At 52.3% G+C, this 18,368-nt stretch overlaps 1 protein-coding gene across 8 annotated transcripts in view; it reads left to right on the plus strand.

Annotated features, from left to right (window-relative positions):
• TMEM184B (transmembrane protein 184B) overlaps nucleotides 1–18,368 on the plus strand; it is a 53,039-nt gene that overhangs the window by 18,813 nt on the left and 15,858 nt on the right. For all 8 annotated transcript variants that reach the window (XM_003264745.2, XM_030815557.1, XM_030815558.1 and 5 more), the window contains exons 2-3: nucleotides 6,752–7,001; nucleotides 8,650–8,815. In XM_003264745.2, the coding sequence (XP_003264793.1) occupies nucleotides 6,810–7,001; nucleotides 8,650–8,815 (358 nt within the window). In that variant the 5' untranslated portion in view covers nucleotides 6,752–6,809. The remainder of the gene's footprint in view (nucleotides 1–6,751; nucleotides 7,002–8,649; nucleotides 8,816–18,368) is intronic.

Genomic DNA, 18,368 nt, shown 5'->3' on the forward strand with positions numbered 1-18,368 from the left:
TTTTTAGTACAGACGGGGTTTCACCATGGTCTCGATCTCCTGACCTCGTGATCCGCCTTCCTCGGCCTCCCAAAGTGCTGGGATTACAGGTGTGAGCCACTGTGCCCAGCTGGCTAATGATGTTTAACTTTTGTTTGTTTTTTTTTTTTTTGGAGATAGTCTCGCTCTGTCGCCCAGGCTGGAGTGCGGTGGTGTGATCTCAGCTCACTGCAACCTCCACCTCCCGGGTTCAAGCGATTCTTCTGCCTCAGCCTCCCGAGTAGCTGGGATTACAGACGTGTACCACCATACCCGGCTAATTTTTGTATTTTTAGTAGAGACAGGGTTTCGCCATGTTGGCCAGACTGGTCTTGAACTCCTGGCCTCAAGTGATCCACCTGCCTCAGCCCCTCAAAGTTTTGGGATTACAGGCGTGAGCCACTGTGCCATGTGCTTATTTGCTGTGTATCTCTTCTTTACTGAGATGTCTGTTCATATATTTTGCCTATTTTCAAGTGGGATTGTCTGGTTTTCTTTTTACCATGGCGCTTTTTTTTTTTTTTTTGGAGACAGAATCTTGCTCTGTCCCCTAAGGGCTGGAGTACAATGGCACGATCTCGGCTCACTGCAACCTCTGCCTTCCTGGTTCAAGCGATTCTGCTGCCTCAGCCTCCTGAGTAGCTGGGCTTACAGGCGCCAGCCACCACGCCTGGCTAATTTTCTTATTTTTAGTAGAGACAGGGTTTTGCCATGTTGGCCAGGCTGATCTCGAACTCCTGACCTCAGGTGATCCGTCCACCTTGGCCTCCCAAAGTGCTGGGATTACAGGCGTGAGCCACCGTGCCCGGCCCATGGAGCTTTTGAGCATTCTTCACACATTCCCAATGCTAGTCATTTACCAGATCTGTGACTTGCAAATATATTCTTCTACTCTGTGGCTTGTTTACTCATAGTGCATAAGTTTTTACTTTTCCTATATTGCAGTTTATCGATTTTTTCCTTTTATGGATCATGCTTTTGGTGTCAAGTCTAAGAATACTTGGCCATCTCTAGGTTTCAAATATTTTCTCCTGTCTTCTAAAAGGTTTAGAGTTTTACATTTTACATTTAAATGTGTGATTTATTTTGAATTAATTTTTGTATATGTGTAAGCGTTTATGTTAAGGTTTTTAATTATTTATTTATTTATTTATTTATTTTTGAGATGGAGTCTTGCTCTGTTGCCCAGGCTGGAGTGCAGTGGTGTGATCTTAGCTCACTGCAACCTCCACCTCCCAGGTTCAAGTGATTCTCCCGCCTCAGCCTCCCAAGTAGCTGGGGATTACAGGCACATGCCACTACGTCTGGCTAATTTTTGTATTTTTAGTAGAGACAGGGTTTCGCTATGTTGCCCTGGCTGGTCTCGAACTCCTGACCTCGAGTGATCCACCCACCTTGGCCTCCCAAAGTGCTGAGATTACAGGTCTTCGCCACCGCACCCAACTAATGTTGTTTTAGTAGTAGTATTATTTTTTAATCAATGTTGACCAGGTCGGCCTTGAACGTGTAGCCTCGCCTACCCGAGTGCCAGGGCAACCGGCCTGAGCCATCGCGGCTCCCATTATTATTTTTATTTTTTTACTTATTTTTGAGACAGAGTCTGGCTCTGTCACCCAGGCTGGAGTGCAGTGGCGCGATCTCGGCTCACTGCAAGCTCTGCCTCCCGGGTTCACGCCATTCTCCTGCCTCAGCTTCCCCAGTAGCTGGGACTACGGGCGTCTGCCACCAGGCCCGGCTAATTTTTTGTATTTTTAGTAGAGACGGGGTTTCACCGTGTTAGCCAGGTTGGTCTCGATCTCCTGACCTCGTGATCCACCCTCCTCGGCCTCCCAAAGTGCTAGGATTACAGGCGTGAGGCACCTTGCTGGGCCCTTTCTCCATGTATTAATGAGACTTCTGTAACCTAGAACTGTCCCTTGTTAATTATGTAATTCTCCTGAAATGTTATAATGAAGAAACTGAGGCTCCGAGAGAAGTCCCCATGCAGGTTGCACGTGGTGGAGTCTAGTGGGAGTCCTGTTGGGTGACTCACAGCAGAAGCCTGGTTATGTCCCCACCACATGGAAGCCTTCCCTGACCCCCTTCCCAGCCTGCCCAAGCCCGATGCTTGTTCTAGGCTCCTGTAGTGCTGGACACTCACCTCAGCAGTGCAAGGGGAAGAGGCCTCCAGGTCACTCCTGCATGTGGCATAGAGCAGGCATGAAGAGCGGCTTGGAGCACCTTAAAGGCTGAGGCTGGGTCTGCCGGTGCCTGGCATGGAGTCCAGAGGCCTCAGGATTTGTTAGAAAGATGATTTCAGCATCTTCCATCAGGGCCCTCTGTCATGTTCCTGGCAGAAGTTTAAAACTTGGTCAATTAGGGAAATAATGGGAGACAGTTGTGGTGGCTCATGCCTGTAATCCCAGCACTTTGGGAGGCCAAGATGGGAGGATCGCTTGAGCCCAGGAGCTCGAGACCAGCATGAGTAAAGTGGTAAAACCCCATCTCTCCAAAAAAATACAAAAATTAGCCGGGCATGGTGGCTCACGCCTGTAGTCCCAGCTACTTGGGAGGCTGAGGTGGGAGGATGGCTTGACCCCAGGAGGCAGAGGTTGTAGTGAGCTAAGATCACGCCACTGCATTCCAGTCTAGGCAACAGAGCAACAGAGCGAAGCCCTGTCTCAAAAAAAAAAAAAAAAGAAAAAAAAAATTGGGGGCATGGTGGCACATGCCTGTGGTCCCAGCTGCTTGGGAGACTGAGGTGAGAGGATCACTCGGGCCTAGGGAGGTCAAGGCTACAGTGAGCTGTGATCATGCCATTGCACTCCAGCCTGAGCAACAGAGCAAGACTCTGTCTCAAAAAAAAAAAAAAAAAAAGCATTATCTGGTCCTGCCAGAACAGCTGGAATTCTGAGCCTCATCTGTTTCCATGGACTGCATTGGAAAAGGGGAGACGTGGATGGAGTCCTTCCCCACCCCTTTCCCCATGGGAGTAAAGAGGCTGCACCAGACGGCATTGCCCCTGCTTCCCCAAGGTCCACAGGCTGTGCCAGGTGAACGTCCTGCTTGCTTGTGGTACCTGGGCAGGTAGCTTCCTGGTCGGTGCCTGTACAGAGTGTGAAAGGGTCAGATCCCAGTGCCCACCCTGCCCCAGCCCCAACACACTGTGAACAGTTTGCAGAGTCTGGCCTTGTGGTCACTGGCTTGGGAGTACGTTTGACAGCCTCCGTCTGCTGCCTTGGGTCCAGGGAGCAAGGCGAGCTCTGGGCCCTCGAGCAGCTGCCTGCACCTGTTCTCTTGGGTGTTGGGGACCATGCATCTATGAGCCAGAATATTGCTTTAAGTATTTTGGGGAATTATGAAAACCCTTGAATTGTTGCCACCCTGGATGGCTGTAAAACCAAGTTCTGCATCGCTTTCCCTCATCTCTAAGATAGAGATAATGTTACTTTCTTCAAAGTTGCCTTGAGAAAATACATGAGATAATGTTTGAGGAAATGCTTTGTAAACCACCGGGGTTGCCCAAGAGTAAAATAAGTTGTTTATGAATTGGCCCCGGTGCAGAAACGTGGCCAGCATGGGCTGGGCTGCGGCAACACTCCCAGCCATGGTGGCTTCTCCTCCACCCTGGGGGGACCTGCCTCCCCTCCTGCTAGAAGAGTCTGGAGGCTATGGGAGGATGGGCATAGCCATGTCTTGTTAAGAGGCTCTGGAGCAGGAAGGGTGGCTTAGCTAGGTCCCCCCACTTTGTAGGAGGTGAGGAGACAACGTGTTGATAGGACCTGGCCTTGAGTCCTGGCTCTGATTTGGGGGTAGGTCACTCACATCTCTGGGTGCATTTCCTCTTGTGAAATAAGTGACCTATGTGAAGAACGTGAAGGGGCCCTGAATGCCAAGTGGGCATGTTTATGTGAGTGAGCAGAGCCGCAGCAGGAAGCTGGCCTGCAGCCTTCACCCAGATCCTAGCCCTGGCTCGGGTCTGCTCCCTGGGGTTGCCCCTCTGCCTGGGAGTCCAAGCTGGGGGCTTCTCAACACTGCCCTTAGTCGTGAACAAAACAGCCTTTGACATCCCCCCTGCACCTTGCTTGGAAGGTGAAGATTTGGGCGTATTTGTACTTCCTTTGGTCCCCCCACAATTCTCCATGTTTATTCATTTAATTTGGGATGATAGACAAAGATGATGATTTACAACCCAAGTCTTTTTCAAGAAATATTTCTGGCACTGGTTTTCAGTTTTGCAACCATACTTACAGGAGCTATTCTTGGACTTGTCACTGTGTCTCTTTTTCAAAGCTTGCCACCAGTCTTTATATAGACACCTTCTCCATTTTTGAATTTCTTTATATAGACGCCTTCTCCAGTTTTGAGTTTTAATCTGGATTCGTGTCTCGATTGGTGTGTTAAGAGATCACGTATGTGTGGGAAAACAGAAATGTAAAGGGCTCTCCTAGGGTGCACACTTACAGCTAAGAGCCAACATGGTGGCAGAGATGCTGCGGCCGTTGGCGAGGAGCCGGGGCGCAGGCGAGCAGGGCAGACAGACAGCGGGCGCAGGATCCTCTGCATCACAGGGCCAGGCTGCAGGCCGCCGCACCCGGGAAGGCCCAGGGAAACCTCCGTCGGTGTCAGGATATTCTGACTTGAATACCAGCTTGCGGATTTGGAAGGGACCATGAGATCATCTAGGTTGACCTCTGGGTTCAGACCGAGATGGTCGGGGTTGGTGTTCGCTAATTTTCTGAGCTCAGTTTTGGAGCAGGGAACCCACGTGGCTGGTTGGCGGGGGAGCTGGTGCTCACGCTCCTGCCAGGCTCTTTCCGCAGTGCCCACACACCGCACTTTGCATCTTTTAAAATTGTCCGGTGTTCCTCTGGTTGCATTGCAGGTTATTGCTAGGGTTGGTGATTTGGGCAGAGGTGTTTGCTGGATGGCATCGACCAGCCTGTCAGTAGGTGGCTGAACTGAAAGGGCCACCCCATCAGGGCTGTGGGTAGAGGGTGCAGCCAGGCTCCTGCCTTAGTCTTCTTGAGCCACTATGACAAAATCCCATAAATCAACTGCCTTCTTCCTCACAGTTCTGGAGGCTGGGAAGTCCAAGATCAAGGTGCTGGCAGATTCAGTGTGTGGAGAGGGCTCACTTTTTGGTTCAGAGACGGTGCCTTCTCCTTGTGTCCTCATGTGGTAGAAGGGGCATGGCAGCTCCCTGAGGTTCCTTTTATGAGGGCACTAATCTCATTCATGAGGGCTCCACCCACTATTCTTTGTTTCACTGTGAGGCACCTCACAATCTTTGGAAACAAGCAGTGAAAATCAGTAGATAGGCCAGGCACAGTGGCTCACGCCTATAATCCCAGCATTTTGGGAGGATGAGGCAGGAGGATTGCTTGAGGCCAGGAGTTCAAGACCAACCTGGGCAACATAGGGAGACCCTATCTCTACAAAAAATTAGAAAATTAGCCAGGTGTGATGGCGCACGCCTGTAATCCCAGCTACTCAGGAGGCTAAGGCAGGAGGATTACTTGAGCCCAGGAGGCGGAAGCTGCAGGGAGCCGAGATTGCACCACTGCACTCCAGCCTGGGCAACAGAGCGAGACCCTGTCTCAAAATTATAATAATAAAGTTAGGTATTATAAGTGGGCTGGGGGTGTGAGATCTTGCCTCAAAGAGTAGGCAGGAGGATGAACATGTGAGTGGTAACAGACCCGCGTGTTCGAGGATGCGGAATGGCTAGAAGTCTCAGAACTGGAGAAGGTGTGCAGGCAGGCTTTCAGGAGGGGTGGCACATGAGCTGGGTTAAAAGATGAGAGTTTGGAGGTACACAGATTGGGGAGGAGCCACAGAGTCTCCGAAACAGCACAGCTGGATGATGGGGAGTGGGTCAGCCATTAAGGAAAGGGGGAGAAATGGCGAAGAACGCACACAAGCCCTCGGAGGAGGCCTCAGCAGTAAAGTGGTTTTACTGGCTCCAGGGTATAAAGATGTTCAGGCCCAGCAGGAATCTCCCGAATTTCTGTTGTGTGCCCACGGTTCCCAGTGCTGCCTGTATAGTCCCAACCAGAGCCGCTGTCCCCAGGGGGCCTGCATTCTAGGTGGGGTGGGGGGAACAGTTAATAAATACATAAATGAATCGAGTTAGTCGGGTGGTGTCAACGTAATGAGTGCTCTGGAGGAAAAGAAAGGAAAGCAGGGAGTCAGGCATGCCCGACCTGGGAGAGGCTGACATGTTTTCATGGTGGTCAAGGTAGAGACCTAAAGGAAGGGTGGGAGGGAGCTATTTGACTGAGCAGAGACAGCCAGTGCAAAGGCCCTGTGGCAGAAGCAGGTTTAATATGTTCAAGGAACAGCAAAGAGGCCAGCGTGGCTGCAGCTGAGGATGGAAGTGGGAACTGTAGGAGCTGAGATCATAGAGGCCGGGAGGTCCCATTGAGTCAGTCCTTGGGCGCAGACTATGGTTTTTACTCCGGGAGAGCTGGGAGCTATTGGAGAGTTTTGAGCAGGGGCGGCCTGGTCTGGCTAATCCTTGGAAGGCTCACAAGCCTGCTGAGTGGGGACTGGTCATTAGAGGCAAGGGCAGAAGCAGAGAAACTGCTCAGGGGCCTGTTGCATCAATCCAGGGGAGAGGCTGGCTGGGACAGGGTGATGGTTGGGGTCAATACAGACATGGTCAGGAGGTGGGTGGAGAGACCTGGAAGATTCTTTCCAATGCTACCACTTGCCCTGGGAGGAGACTCACATTGCAATTTCTTCTCTCTAGGCTAGCTTGTCACTTTCTGCAAAGGTTTCCCTCAGGGAGCCTCCTGCTGCCGGGCACCATGACAGTGAGGGGGGCTGTGCTGGCCCCAGATCCAGCATCGCCCACGACCGCAGCAGCCTCGCCCAGCATCTCCGTGATCCCCGAGGGCAGCCCCACTGCCATGGAGCAGCCTGTGTTCCTGATGACAACTGCCGCTCAGGCCATCTCTGGCTTCTTTGTGTGGACAGCCCTGCTCATCACATGCCACCAGGTACCCAAGCCTGGCAGGGGGCCTCTAGAAGGGTCCAGAAAGGTTCCTGGCCGAACAGAGTGTGGGTTAGGCTAGGCCAGGCTGTGCTGCAGTGGTAGGTAAGCCCTGTGTTCTCAGAGGCTTCCCTCGATAGAAGTCTACTTCTTGTTTGTTTGTTTGTTTGTTTTGAGACAGAGTCTCACTCTGTCACCCAGGCTGGAGTACAGTAGTGCGATCTTGGCTCACTGCAACCTCTGCCTCCTGGGTTGGAACAATTCTCCTGCCTCAGCCTCCCAAGTAGCTGGGACTATAGGCGTGTGCCAAGAAGTTGCCTTCTTGCCCACGTCCCAGGGCCCAGTGCAGCGCAGGTTCCGATGTGTGGCTCTGGCTTCAAGCCTCGCCCATCTGACACCTGGCAGCAGGGAGTGTGTGAAGGCCCTCTATATATTTAACCACCTCCAGCCAGAGGTGACACTCGTCACTCTGTTCACCTTCCATTGGCTGGAACTAGTCTCGTGTCCATCCTAAACAACAGAGAGCCTAGAACTGCAGGAGCACAGGGACAGGGACCGCTTTGCAGATGAGAAAATGGAGAGCCTGAGAGGGAGGGGGAGAGGAACTAGCCCGGTCACTTGGAAGTTGGTGGCAGACTGGGATAGAAGTCAAGTCTCCCATCTGCCTACACTTGTGGCCCCAGAGGAGGCAGATGTGGGCTGGGACGGGCCTTGGTGGCCTGCAGAGGTTTGAAGGTGGTCCAGTGGAGAGGGGCAGGGCGAGTCTGCTCGCGTTCCCCAGTCAGCCCCTTGCCAGCTGCCCTGTGTCCCCATCCCTTTTAGAACCCATTTGCGTCCAAGGCTTTTCGCTCATAGCAGATGGAGAATATTTTGTTCTTTTCCTCCCCAGCCCAGGGCTTGGCTGGGCCAAGTGTGATGTCATGAGAGCTGGGACGAGACACCCAGGGGCTGCCGGGACTGAGGACTGTGGTAGAGCAGCTCTTGGCATTTGTGTGTAGCTTTTACTTTTTTCCTCTGCTTCCTAAAAGTAGCATTCATTCTCCTAACTTCCTGGTGAGGTAGGCAGTGGTGCTGCCTCTGTTTACCAGATGGGAGGAGGAGGCACAACCTGAGGACATGCCTGCAGCCACTCAGCCAGGAAGTGTGTCCACCCGCCATAGAGTGAGGGCCGCGTCTATATTGCCATAAGTTAAGCGACGGGGCAGGGCTGCAACCCAGGTGGCAGTGATTTAGCTCAGTGCTGCCACAGTCACAGCCGGAGCGAGGCAGAGGGAAAGGGCACACACACTGATGGCCCAGAGCTGCCTGTGCGTGAGGTCCCCTGGGGAGCTTGTGGAAACTGGATTTCCATCCTCGTCCTTGGCCCTCCTGTGGTCAGGGGTGTGGGCTCACCGCCACCTGCACCTGCAAGACCGCCCTGTGGGCACTGCTGCATGCACTCCACGAGCCTTGTGCACGCCCGCTGGTCTGAGTCTCACAATGGCCTTGGGAGGCAAGTCTTGTCATCCGCATTTTGCAGAGCAGGGCTCTGAGGCTCAGGGGTAGGTCACGTGCATCGGGTCACAGATGAGTCGGTGGCAGAGCTGGAAGCCCACCTGCCCTCCCGTCCCTGCAGACAGGAGGGTCCCCAGCTGACCCCGCACCTCTGCCCCCAGATCTATATGCACCTGCGCTGCTACAGCTGCCCCAACGAGCAGCGCTACATCGTGCGTATCCTCTTCATCGTGCCCATCTACGCCTTTGACTCCTGGCTCAGCCTCCTCTTCTTCACCAACGACCAGTACTACGTGTACTTCGGCACCGTCCGCGACTGCTACGAGGGTGAGGATGGGGGCGGAGTGGGGAGGGCTGGCGGAGGGCTGGGGTGCTGGGAGCCCCTCTCCCCACATTCCTCCCCGAGGGGCTTCACGAGGACTGTCTTGACACACACCTTGCTTCTTTACCTACTACAGGGTTTCTGTCCCAAATTGACAGGTAACAGCACATGCAGCCAGAGTCTCACCTCACAGGTACCTGGAAGCAAAGACCCTCCACCTGGGTCTCGTTTCTCAATGCCGGCATCTGAGGCAGGGTGGGGGCAGCAAGCAAGTGGTCTATTTGTAGAGACCCCAGGTGGCCCCAGGTGCAGTTGGGTAGGGACCCTTCCAGGGATCCCTGGCAAGTCAGTGGCAGGGCTGGGCCTCTGTCCCCATGGGTCTTAATTCTGAGGGCTTTGTCCCACGAGTGGGTGCCCTACTGTGCCACCCAGGAAGAAGACTCGATTCCTTTCGGGGACTTGGTTCCATCACTGCTCCCATCCTGAGCTCCGACCACAGGCCAGGAGCTGGGTTGCCAAGAGGAGAAGCCAGCCTCACCCCTGCTGCCCTGCGGGAGGCTGTGGCCCCTAAACAGACACCACAAGGAGACCAGGATGCTGCTCTCATGGGAGCTGGCCTCTGACCTGTCTTGGGCAGGTCCCAGGCATTCCTCCTCTGTCAGAGGCAGGCGATGCCCAGGTCTGCCCTAGACAGGCCAGCAGGAATGGAGAGGAGGGGTTCCTCAAGACCCCTACATTGGGCCGGGTGCAGTGGCTCACACCTGAAATCCCATTACTTCGGGAGGCCGAGGCAGGCAGATCACCTGAGTTCGGGAGTTCGAGACCAGCCTGACCAACATGGAGAAACCCCGTCTCTACTAAAAATACAAAATTATCCGGGCATGGTGGTGCATGCCTGTAATCCCAGCTACTCAGGAGGCTGAGGCAGGAGAATCGCTTGAACCTGGGAGGCAGAGGTTGTGGTGAGCCCAGTTTGTGCCATTGCATTCCAGCCTGGGCAACAAGAGCGAAACTCTGTCTCAAATTAAAAAAGAAAAAAAAAGACCCCTACATTGATACCCATGCTATTCTCAGAGTGTGAGGTTTCCCGTCTCCTACCCACACCTGTGCTGCTGGTTTTAGGTAAAGTGACCGGATGTGGTTTTCCTCATCTCAGGAGAGCAGCTCTGGCCATGCCCAGAAGTTGTCTGTTTCCCTGACCTGGGAGAGTGCTGCCCCAGGCCTGTACTCTGTGGATATTGGGGTGCAGCATGCTCATCCCCTAAGCAGCTGGAGTCTCTCTTCCTGTCTGTGCTGAACCTTGTGTATCCCTGAGAACTCACAGGGCACAGGAAATGCCTTTAGCATTTGGCAAGAAAATGGAGGCGCCCACAGGAGCCCATTGCACCCTAGCCTTTCGTATTTCCGCCTGCCCACCCCCAACTGCGGCCACATCAGGCAGGTGCTTCCCAGCCTCAAGGGCTTGATGTGTGCCGTGTCCCTGGCCTGGGAAGCTCTTCTGCTCTGCGTGGGGTCCCTCCTTTCCATCCGTCTGTTCCCCACAACTGTCACTCCCAGCACTCATCCAGGTCCTCGGCCCCACCACAGTCTGCAGCTGCCTTGCTTCGTGTTCGATCTTCATGAGCATGATTAGCTTTGCCAGAGCAGGATGGGGCGCAGCCATGCCCAGACAGAGCTGGGCCCATGGGAGGTGCCTACTTCCCCCCTTTTGGATGAATAAGGGACTTGATCAAACCCCTGCCCTGTGCCTTGCATTCCTCCGTGTGGGGCCTCAGTAACTTCCCATGCTCCCTCCTAGCAGGCTGGCGTTCCGTCCTGTCCTTCCAGGTGAGAATACTGAGGCCAGATGGGGACCTGCCCAGGGCTTAACTGGGGCTCTCGTGTCTAATGTTTCTGGAAGCAGCCAAGTCTCCAGGGAAACCTCTGGGTCCCTGGGGCACCATAAAGGCTGGAATTGGCAAAGCGTGGGGCGAGAATCCTCTTCCATTCAGCTGCCAGCCTCGCATGGGTACCCAGGGGCAGCCTCTGCTCACCTGTTCCTTCAGAAGCACAAAGCTGTTCCCTGCCAAGGCGGCCTCTCCTTGTGTGGTCGGGGGAGAAGTGTGGGCTCTCTTCTCGGCGGGACCCCAGAGACAGGCACATGGCAGAAGGTGGGGCACACAGCCAGGGGAGCCTCCGCTTCACCCTCGCTCCATGCCCCAGAGGCGGCAGCAGATGGCTGGCGGGTACCCCTCGCTCCAGAAGCCTCTTTGTTCAGGCCCCGCCTGCCCTGACCTGCCTCCCAGCCCGGGGAGAGGTCCTCCAGGAAGTCGGCCACCCTGTGAAGCACATCTCCTAGCAACACGATTATCCCTTTGGCCTGGCCTCTCCCAGGGAGTTTACAGACAGCACAGCAGCTGCAGTGAAGTTCAGGCTGCCCCCGAGTTCACCAGCTTTATTTTTTTTATTTTTTTTTGAGACCATTGCCAGGCTGGAGTGCAGTGGTGCGATCTCAGCTCGCTGCGTCCTCCACCTCCTAGGTTCAAGTGATTCTCCTGCCTCAGCCTCCCGAGTAGCTGGGACTACAGGCGTGTGCTACCACGCCCAGCTAATTTTTGTATTTTTAATAGAGACGGGGTTTCACCATGTTGGCCAGGATGGTCTCGATCTCTTGACCTCGTGATCTGCCCTCGGCCTCCCAAAGTGGTGGGATTACAGGTGTGAGCCACCGTGCCTGGCCAAGTTCACCAGCTTTTAGCATCAGAGGCAGCGGGGCCTGCTCCTTGCCTTGTCCCTGCACCACTCCTCTGGGTCCTAGCCCTTCTCTTGCAGCTGCCTCTGCAGAGTCAGTGATGGGGCAGTCCCCCCCATCCTTGTATTTCCCCTCTCATCCTTCTCAGTGCCCAAGAGGGGCCAGGAGGGCCCGGGAGGGAGTGGGATTCGCCTGGACCGGAGAACTCTGCAGATCCAGCCAGCCCTTCCTGAGGGCCTGCTCAGAGCTGGGCACTACAGTCGTTCGCTTTTTTTCTTTCTTTTTTTTTTTTTTTTCAGAGACGGAGTCTGTCTCGTTCTGTCGCCCAGGCTGGAGTGCAGTGGTGCAATCTTGGCTCACTGCAACCTCCGCCTCCTGGGTTGAAGCAGTCTCCTGCCTCAGCCTCTCGAGTAGCTGGGACTACAGGCACACGCCTCCACGCCCGGCTAATTTTTTTTTTTTTTTTTTTTTTTTTTTTGTATTTTAGTAGAGACGGAGTTTCACCGTGTTGCCTAGGCTGGTCTCAAACTCCTGAGCTCAGGCAATATGCCTGCCTCGGCCTCCCAAAGTGCTAGGATTACAGGCGTGAGCCATCAAGCCTGGCCCTGCTTTTTTTCTTTGTTAACAAAATTCTGCTTTTAAAAAACACTAAAAAAATTACATTTATTAAAGTAATATAGGCATATGGTTGAAACACAAAACTCCCCTAACTCCTCACTTCGAAGTTCACTGTACTTTCAACTCTTTCAGCTGTTTTCTTCCTAGTTTCAACTCTTTCAGCTGTTTTCTTCCTAGAATGACCTAAAAATATGCTTGTACTGGTTTTTGTTGTTGTTTGTTTTTCAGTTTTATATGATGTTACATACGTGGTGACTTCCTACTATGGAAGGGCTTTGTTTGTTTAAGAGACAGGTCTCGTTCTTTTTTTTTTTTTGAGACGGAATCTCGCTCTGGCACCCAGACTGGAGTGCAGTGACGCGATCTCGGCTCACTGCAAACTCTGCCTCCTGGGTTCACGCCATTCTCCTGCCTCAGCCTCCTGAGTAGCTGGGACTACAGGCGCCTGCCAGCACGCCTGGCTAATTTTTTGTATTTTTAGTAGAGATGGGGTTTCATGGTGTTAGCCAGGATGGTCTCGATCTCCTGACCTCGTGATCCGCCCGCCTCGGCCTCCCAAAGTGCTGGGATTACAGGCGTGAGCCACTGCGCCTGGCTCTGAAGAGACAGGTCTTGTTCTGGCAAACACAGGTGTGTGCCACCACCATGCCCCGCTAATTTTTTTTTTTTTTTTTTATAGAGATGAGGTCTCACTGTGTTGCCCAGGGTGGTCTTGAACTCCTAGGCTCAAATGATCCTTCCACCTCGACCTCCCAAAGTGCCGGGATTATAGGCGTGAGCCACCGCATCCAATCCATTTCCTTTTCTTGTGTAACTTTTTGTTTTTGCTCCAGTTACTACTTGCCTTCTTTTAGTTTGCTGAGTTTTCTACATATACCTATCATTAGTTTATTCCTAAATACTTCAGTTGAATTTAAAAAACAAAACAAAACAAACAAACCAACCAACCAGCCCTGCTCTCAGTAAAGCCAGGCCAATCCAGGAATCCCTGAGCTCTGCCATTTTCCCTGTGACGTTTCTCCTGGAGCCTTCTCCCTGTGCTGCAGTCAGGAATGCCTGCTTTCCAGGATCCCGCTGCTCAGCTGTTGCCCTGGCTCTTTCATTCATCATCAGCCTGGAAACTGCTTCTCCTGTGCTGAGTCACCTGTTCCGTGGAGGCTGTTTCCTCCTTGTTCATGGTTTGCTCTCTCTGCCTGGTTGGAGCACGTCTTCCAGCAGCTACTTGAGAAAGAGAGTGCATGGGAGGTCTATTTTGTGGAATCTGAAAATATCTTTAGTATATTTTTCTATTTGATTGGTATTCAAGGGAAATACAATCCTAAGTTGGAAATCCTTCTCCCTTTGAATTTTGAAGGCATGTCTTCACTGTCTTAGATTCTGATGTAATTTCTGGAAAGTCTGCTGTATTCAATCCCTAGTGCCTGTATGTGTGTGTGATCTGCTTGCGCTCTTCTTTTTTTTTTTTTTTTTGCTTTTTTTTTCCCCCCTCTCCTCTTTGTATTTAGGATCTTGTCTTAATCCCTAGTGTCCTGAAATCTCACAGGAGGTGGGATAGTCATTGTGCTCGGCAACCTGGCGGGTCCTTCCAGTGTGGATGCTCCTGCCTTAAGGTTCTGGGAAGTCTTTCTGTATGTTTCTTTGATCATTTCTTCCCCTCCACTTTCTTCCAATCTCCCTTTCTGGAATTCTTGCTAGTAGGACCTCATGCTTCTGGATCGAGCCTCAAATTTTCTTTATAATTTTCTGGCTCTTTTTTGGTACTGTTTTCCATGAACTTTGTTTTGTTTTGTTTTTTGTTTTTGTTTGTTATTTTTTTTAATCTTACCTTTGAGCTTTTCTATTGAATGTTTTAGTTCCTTTATCATGTTTTAAAATGTCTCCGTTCTTTTTCTTTATGATGCCTTGTTCTTGGTATGGGAGAGAGTATTGTTCTTTGGTCTCTGGGGATGGTCATTGAAGTTTTCTTCTGTTCCCTACATTGTCTCTATCTCTTGAATTCCTTTCTTCTGTTTGTTCGCTTTGGTCTTTGACCTTCTTGTTAGAAGCGCTCCTCAAATATCAGTATCCTTGGCCATTTTTTATATATAAGAATGGGGCTTAAAATACCAGCAACTCAGGAGGCTGAGGCGGGAGGATGGCTTGAGCCTGGGCTCAAGTTTGAGGCTGCAGTGAGCTGTGATCGTGCCACTGCACTCCAGCCTGGGCAGATGAGCAAGACCTCATCTCTCCCCCACCCACAGAAAAAAAAAATTGCTGGGCCTCCTGATTGGGTGATGGAACATGGGGTGTTTCCTTGGCTATTTTTATGCAGCGTAGGGGGCAGGTACCAAATGAAGGCTTTTTAAATTCTGGGACCTGTTTCTGTAAAGAATAATTTTTCATCTCCTGCCTCAAAACACTGAACAGGCTAAGTGACTGGTACAGCATGGCAGAGATCTGAGAGGACCTCTCGCCCTTCGTATTCAGGCTTAGTCTTTGGATTTTCTCCAAGTTGTCCCATTACTGCCCTCAGCTGGACCGTGTTCTGAGGATAGAGCTGTCTCAGCCTCTGTTGAAACTTGTAATCCAGTGGCTCCACGTGGAGACTTTTAACCAGCTTCTGCATCTGCACCCTCACCCACAGCCACCAAAGCTGCATGGCATGTGCAGTGCTGAGGTTTCCTAGGGTTCTGGCTCCCACCCCCACCCCCCTAACCGTCCGCCACTCGGTGACCATGTAGCGGTGAGCATGTGGCGTTCAGAGCTTTGTTGATGTTGCTTGGCTGTTGCCATTCCTCTTGTCCTTGAAGGTTTGCTCCCCACCCTACCTTCATTCCTTCTCATTTCAGGGTTGTTAGGAGGGCGAGGAGGGGGATAGTGGAGATAAGTGTGTGTTTAGCCTGTGAACCTGTGACTAGTGCTTCCTGTTCTCAAAGAGAGGGCTGAGTCTTGGAAGAGGGCTTAGTGCCACGTACCATCTGCGAGGGCTGGAATTCATAGTGCTGGCATCTGTCACCAGAGGGTGTGGAGGGGCAGGCAGATGGGGGCAGGGTGGATACCACCCCCCATATGCATTCAGTGTTTGATTGTGGGGTTGGGGGTGGGCCATAAAGACAACTCTGAGACAGTGCTGGGGAGTTCTGTGATCAGAGGCACAGGGCCTTGGGGTTCAGAGGCAGGAGACAGTGTCCGTATGTCGCTTTATGCAGTTGCTGTTTGTTAGGAATGTTTGCGTGGCATTTCACAGCTTTCCCACGTGTTTTTCATCACTGTTAGCTCATTCTCACCTCCCAAGTACCTGGCAGAGTATATATATTATCCCCATTTACAAATGTGAAAAAAATTTGAATAGGCTCTAAAACTTGTCCAGAGTGACCCAGATCTCGTAATGGCCAAAGGCCAGACTTGCATCTGGGTCTCTGAATCCTGGGGCTCTGTGCCAGCATGGTGAAGGAGAGGACAGGACAAGTTTCTCCCCTGGAAAAGTGTGAACTCCTGTTAGGGAAAGAGATTTTAATGCATGAAAGCAACAGAGAATGATGCTTCATTCACTGTCCAACTGGGGTGAGCACAGCCGAGGGCCACAGGTGCAGGGCCACACAAGAGCCAGAGGCCAGTTTGCTGCCAGAAGGACTCCCTGGCTGGCCGTGGCTGTTACAGATAGAGCCGAGGATTATAAGACCTCGATAGTGGCCAGGCGCGGTAGCTTACACCTGTAATCCCAGCACTTTGGGAGGCCAAGGTGGGCAGATCGTGAAGTCAAGAGATCGAGACCATCCTGGCCAACATGGCAAAACCCCATCTGTACTAAAAATACAAAAATTAGCTGGGCGTGGTGGTGCATGCCTGTAGTCCCAGCTACTCAGGAGGCTGATCAGGCAGGAGAATCGCCTAAAACCAGGAGATGGAGGTTGCAGTGAGCCGAGATTGCGCCACTGCACCCCAGCCTGCGATAGCGAGAGACTCTGTCTCAAAAAAAAAAAAAAAAAAAAAAAACAAAAACTCGATAGATCCAAGTGCAGAAAGACATTCAGAAGAAGCCAGTAGAAGAGAGGTCAGAAACAGCATTCAGGGTGGCAAGAGGCAGGAATAAGCAGGATCAGCAGAGGACAAAAAAGCCACGAGGGGGCTGGGCGCAGTGGCTCACACCTGTAATCCCAGCAATTTGGGAGGCCAAGGCAGGTGGATCACCTGAGGTCGGGAGTTCGAGACCAGCCTGGCCAACATGGAGAAACCCCATCTCTACTAAAAATACAAAATTAGCCAGGCGTGGTGGCGCATGCCTGTAATTCCAGCTACTCAGGAGGCTGAGGCAGGAGAATTGCTTGAACCCAGGAAGCAGAGGTTGCAGTGAGCTGAGATCGTGCCATTGCACTCCAGCCTGGGCAACAAGAGTGAAACTCCGTCTCAAAAAAAAAAAAAGCCAGTAGGGAGGAGAAGAGGAGCCATTTGGCACAGCTTGGAGTCTGGGGTCACTTGTACCGCACAGACCCCTGCCCCCTTGGTTGCAACACACTGTGCCCATTCTTGTCCAGGGTGATCACCCATCACTGAAAAGAGGCAGAAGAACGTTCTGAGACCCCTGTTTTCTGAGCAGAGAAGATTTCTGCCCAAAGTGGGCAAAATTAACTTTTCCAGGCTCATCCACCAGTTATCTGAAATACAGAATGCCCCCAGTCTTTCCAAGTAACCAGTGTTTCTCTGCAGCAGAAGGCTGGACCACAAGGCCAGCTTTAGGCGCTGAAGGTGTGCACAGGAGGTGAGCTTAGAATGGCCCAGTGTGCCCAGGGTCATCGAGGTCCCACACGCAGTGTGTGGCACACAGTAGGCACACAGCGAGTGTGTATTGAAGTTATAACAAGTTATATGAGTGTGTCTGCCTCCTGACCCTGGGAGCTGCACGCAGAAACGTGGGAGGGCAAGTACTGAGTCTTTTCTCAAAGCCCAGGGGCTCTTGGGGCAAGTGTCTTAGGTGCTCCGTGCCTGAATTTCCTTATCTGTAAGCAGGGATAACTCCTTCTTTGTGGGGGAATGGGGATGGCGGTTGTGGGGGCAGGGGTGTGAACATGTAGAGCTTACATCTGCTGGGTCCTGTAGCAGTTATTAGGTCACGGGGCAGCTGAGAGGCTGGGTGGGGAGCAGTCTCTTGGCTTACAGCTTCCTACCCAGGCTCAAGGAGCTGCCAATAGGAAAGAAGGCCATTCAAAAGAAGCCAGTAGAGGAGAGGTCAGAAGCAGCATTTGGGGTGGCGAGAAACAGGAATAAACAGGATCCACAAGGGACAGGAAAGTCATGAGGGAGAAGCCTAGAGCCTCGGGTTTGGAAGGGACCCCTTTAGAAAGTCTGCTGAGGGGTTACCCAGCCTGATTGCTTCTGTTGGCAGCAAGCTCGCGACTTCCACCTCTGGACTCTGCCTGTTAGAAATGGTTTCTTATATGCCAGGTGCAGTGGCTCATGCCCTTAATCCCAGCACTTTGGGAGGCTGAGACCAGTGGATCACTTGAGCCCAGGAGTTCAAGACCAGCCTGGGCAACATGGTGAAACCCTGTCTCTATAAAAAAAAAAAAAAAAATTAACCAGGCATGGTGGCACACGCCTGTAGTCCCAGCTACTCAGGAGGCTGAGGTGGGAAGATCGATTGAGCCTGGGAGGTCAAGGCTGCAGTGAGCTATGATAGCATCTGTGCGCTCCAGCCTGGGCAACAGAGTGAGACTGTGCATCAGGAAAAAAAAAAAAAGGAAATGGTTTCTTATATTGAGTATATTGAGCTGCAGTCCTTCTGCGATCTGCCCCTGGGAGTCCCATCTGACCCTGGGAACAAGGTGCTTGTCATGTCTATTAAGAGAGTGACCCCTGATGTCTTCTCATCCCCAGCACAGTCCTTTTTTTGTGTTCATCCTGGTCCTTCTCTCCTGAGAGTGTGCATTTGTCTCTAGTTTAAGATGTGGTGTCTAGAATGGAGCAGAAAGTTCCAGGTGGGGCATGGGGGTGGGGGGCGGACAGCCTACTCTCATTCCAACGATGGAGGAGTTCCTCCCAGAGGCTGGCCCCAAGGCCACCAACTTTCCAGTCTCCAAAGACAAAACCCTCCGGAGAAGACACAGCCTGATTGTCCAGGCCAGGAGAGAGAGGCCCTCCGGTCCCTCACGCTGGTTGCTGCCCTCTGGACTTGGCCCGAGGGCTCCTTGGTCATTTATGAGAGGGCTTAGCACAGAGCCTGGCACACAAGC

This window comes from Nomascus leucogenys, chromosome 7b (assembly GCF_006542625.1).
Source record: "Nomascus leucogenys isolate Asia chromosome 7b, Asia_NLE_v1, whole genome shotgun sequence".
NCBI classification, from domain to species: domain Eukaryota; kingdom Metazoa; phylum Chordata; class Mammalia; order Primates; family Hylobatidae; genus Nomascus; species Nomascus leucogenys.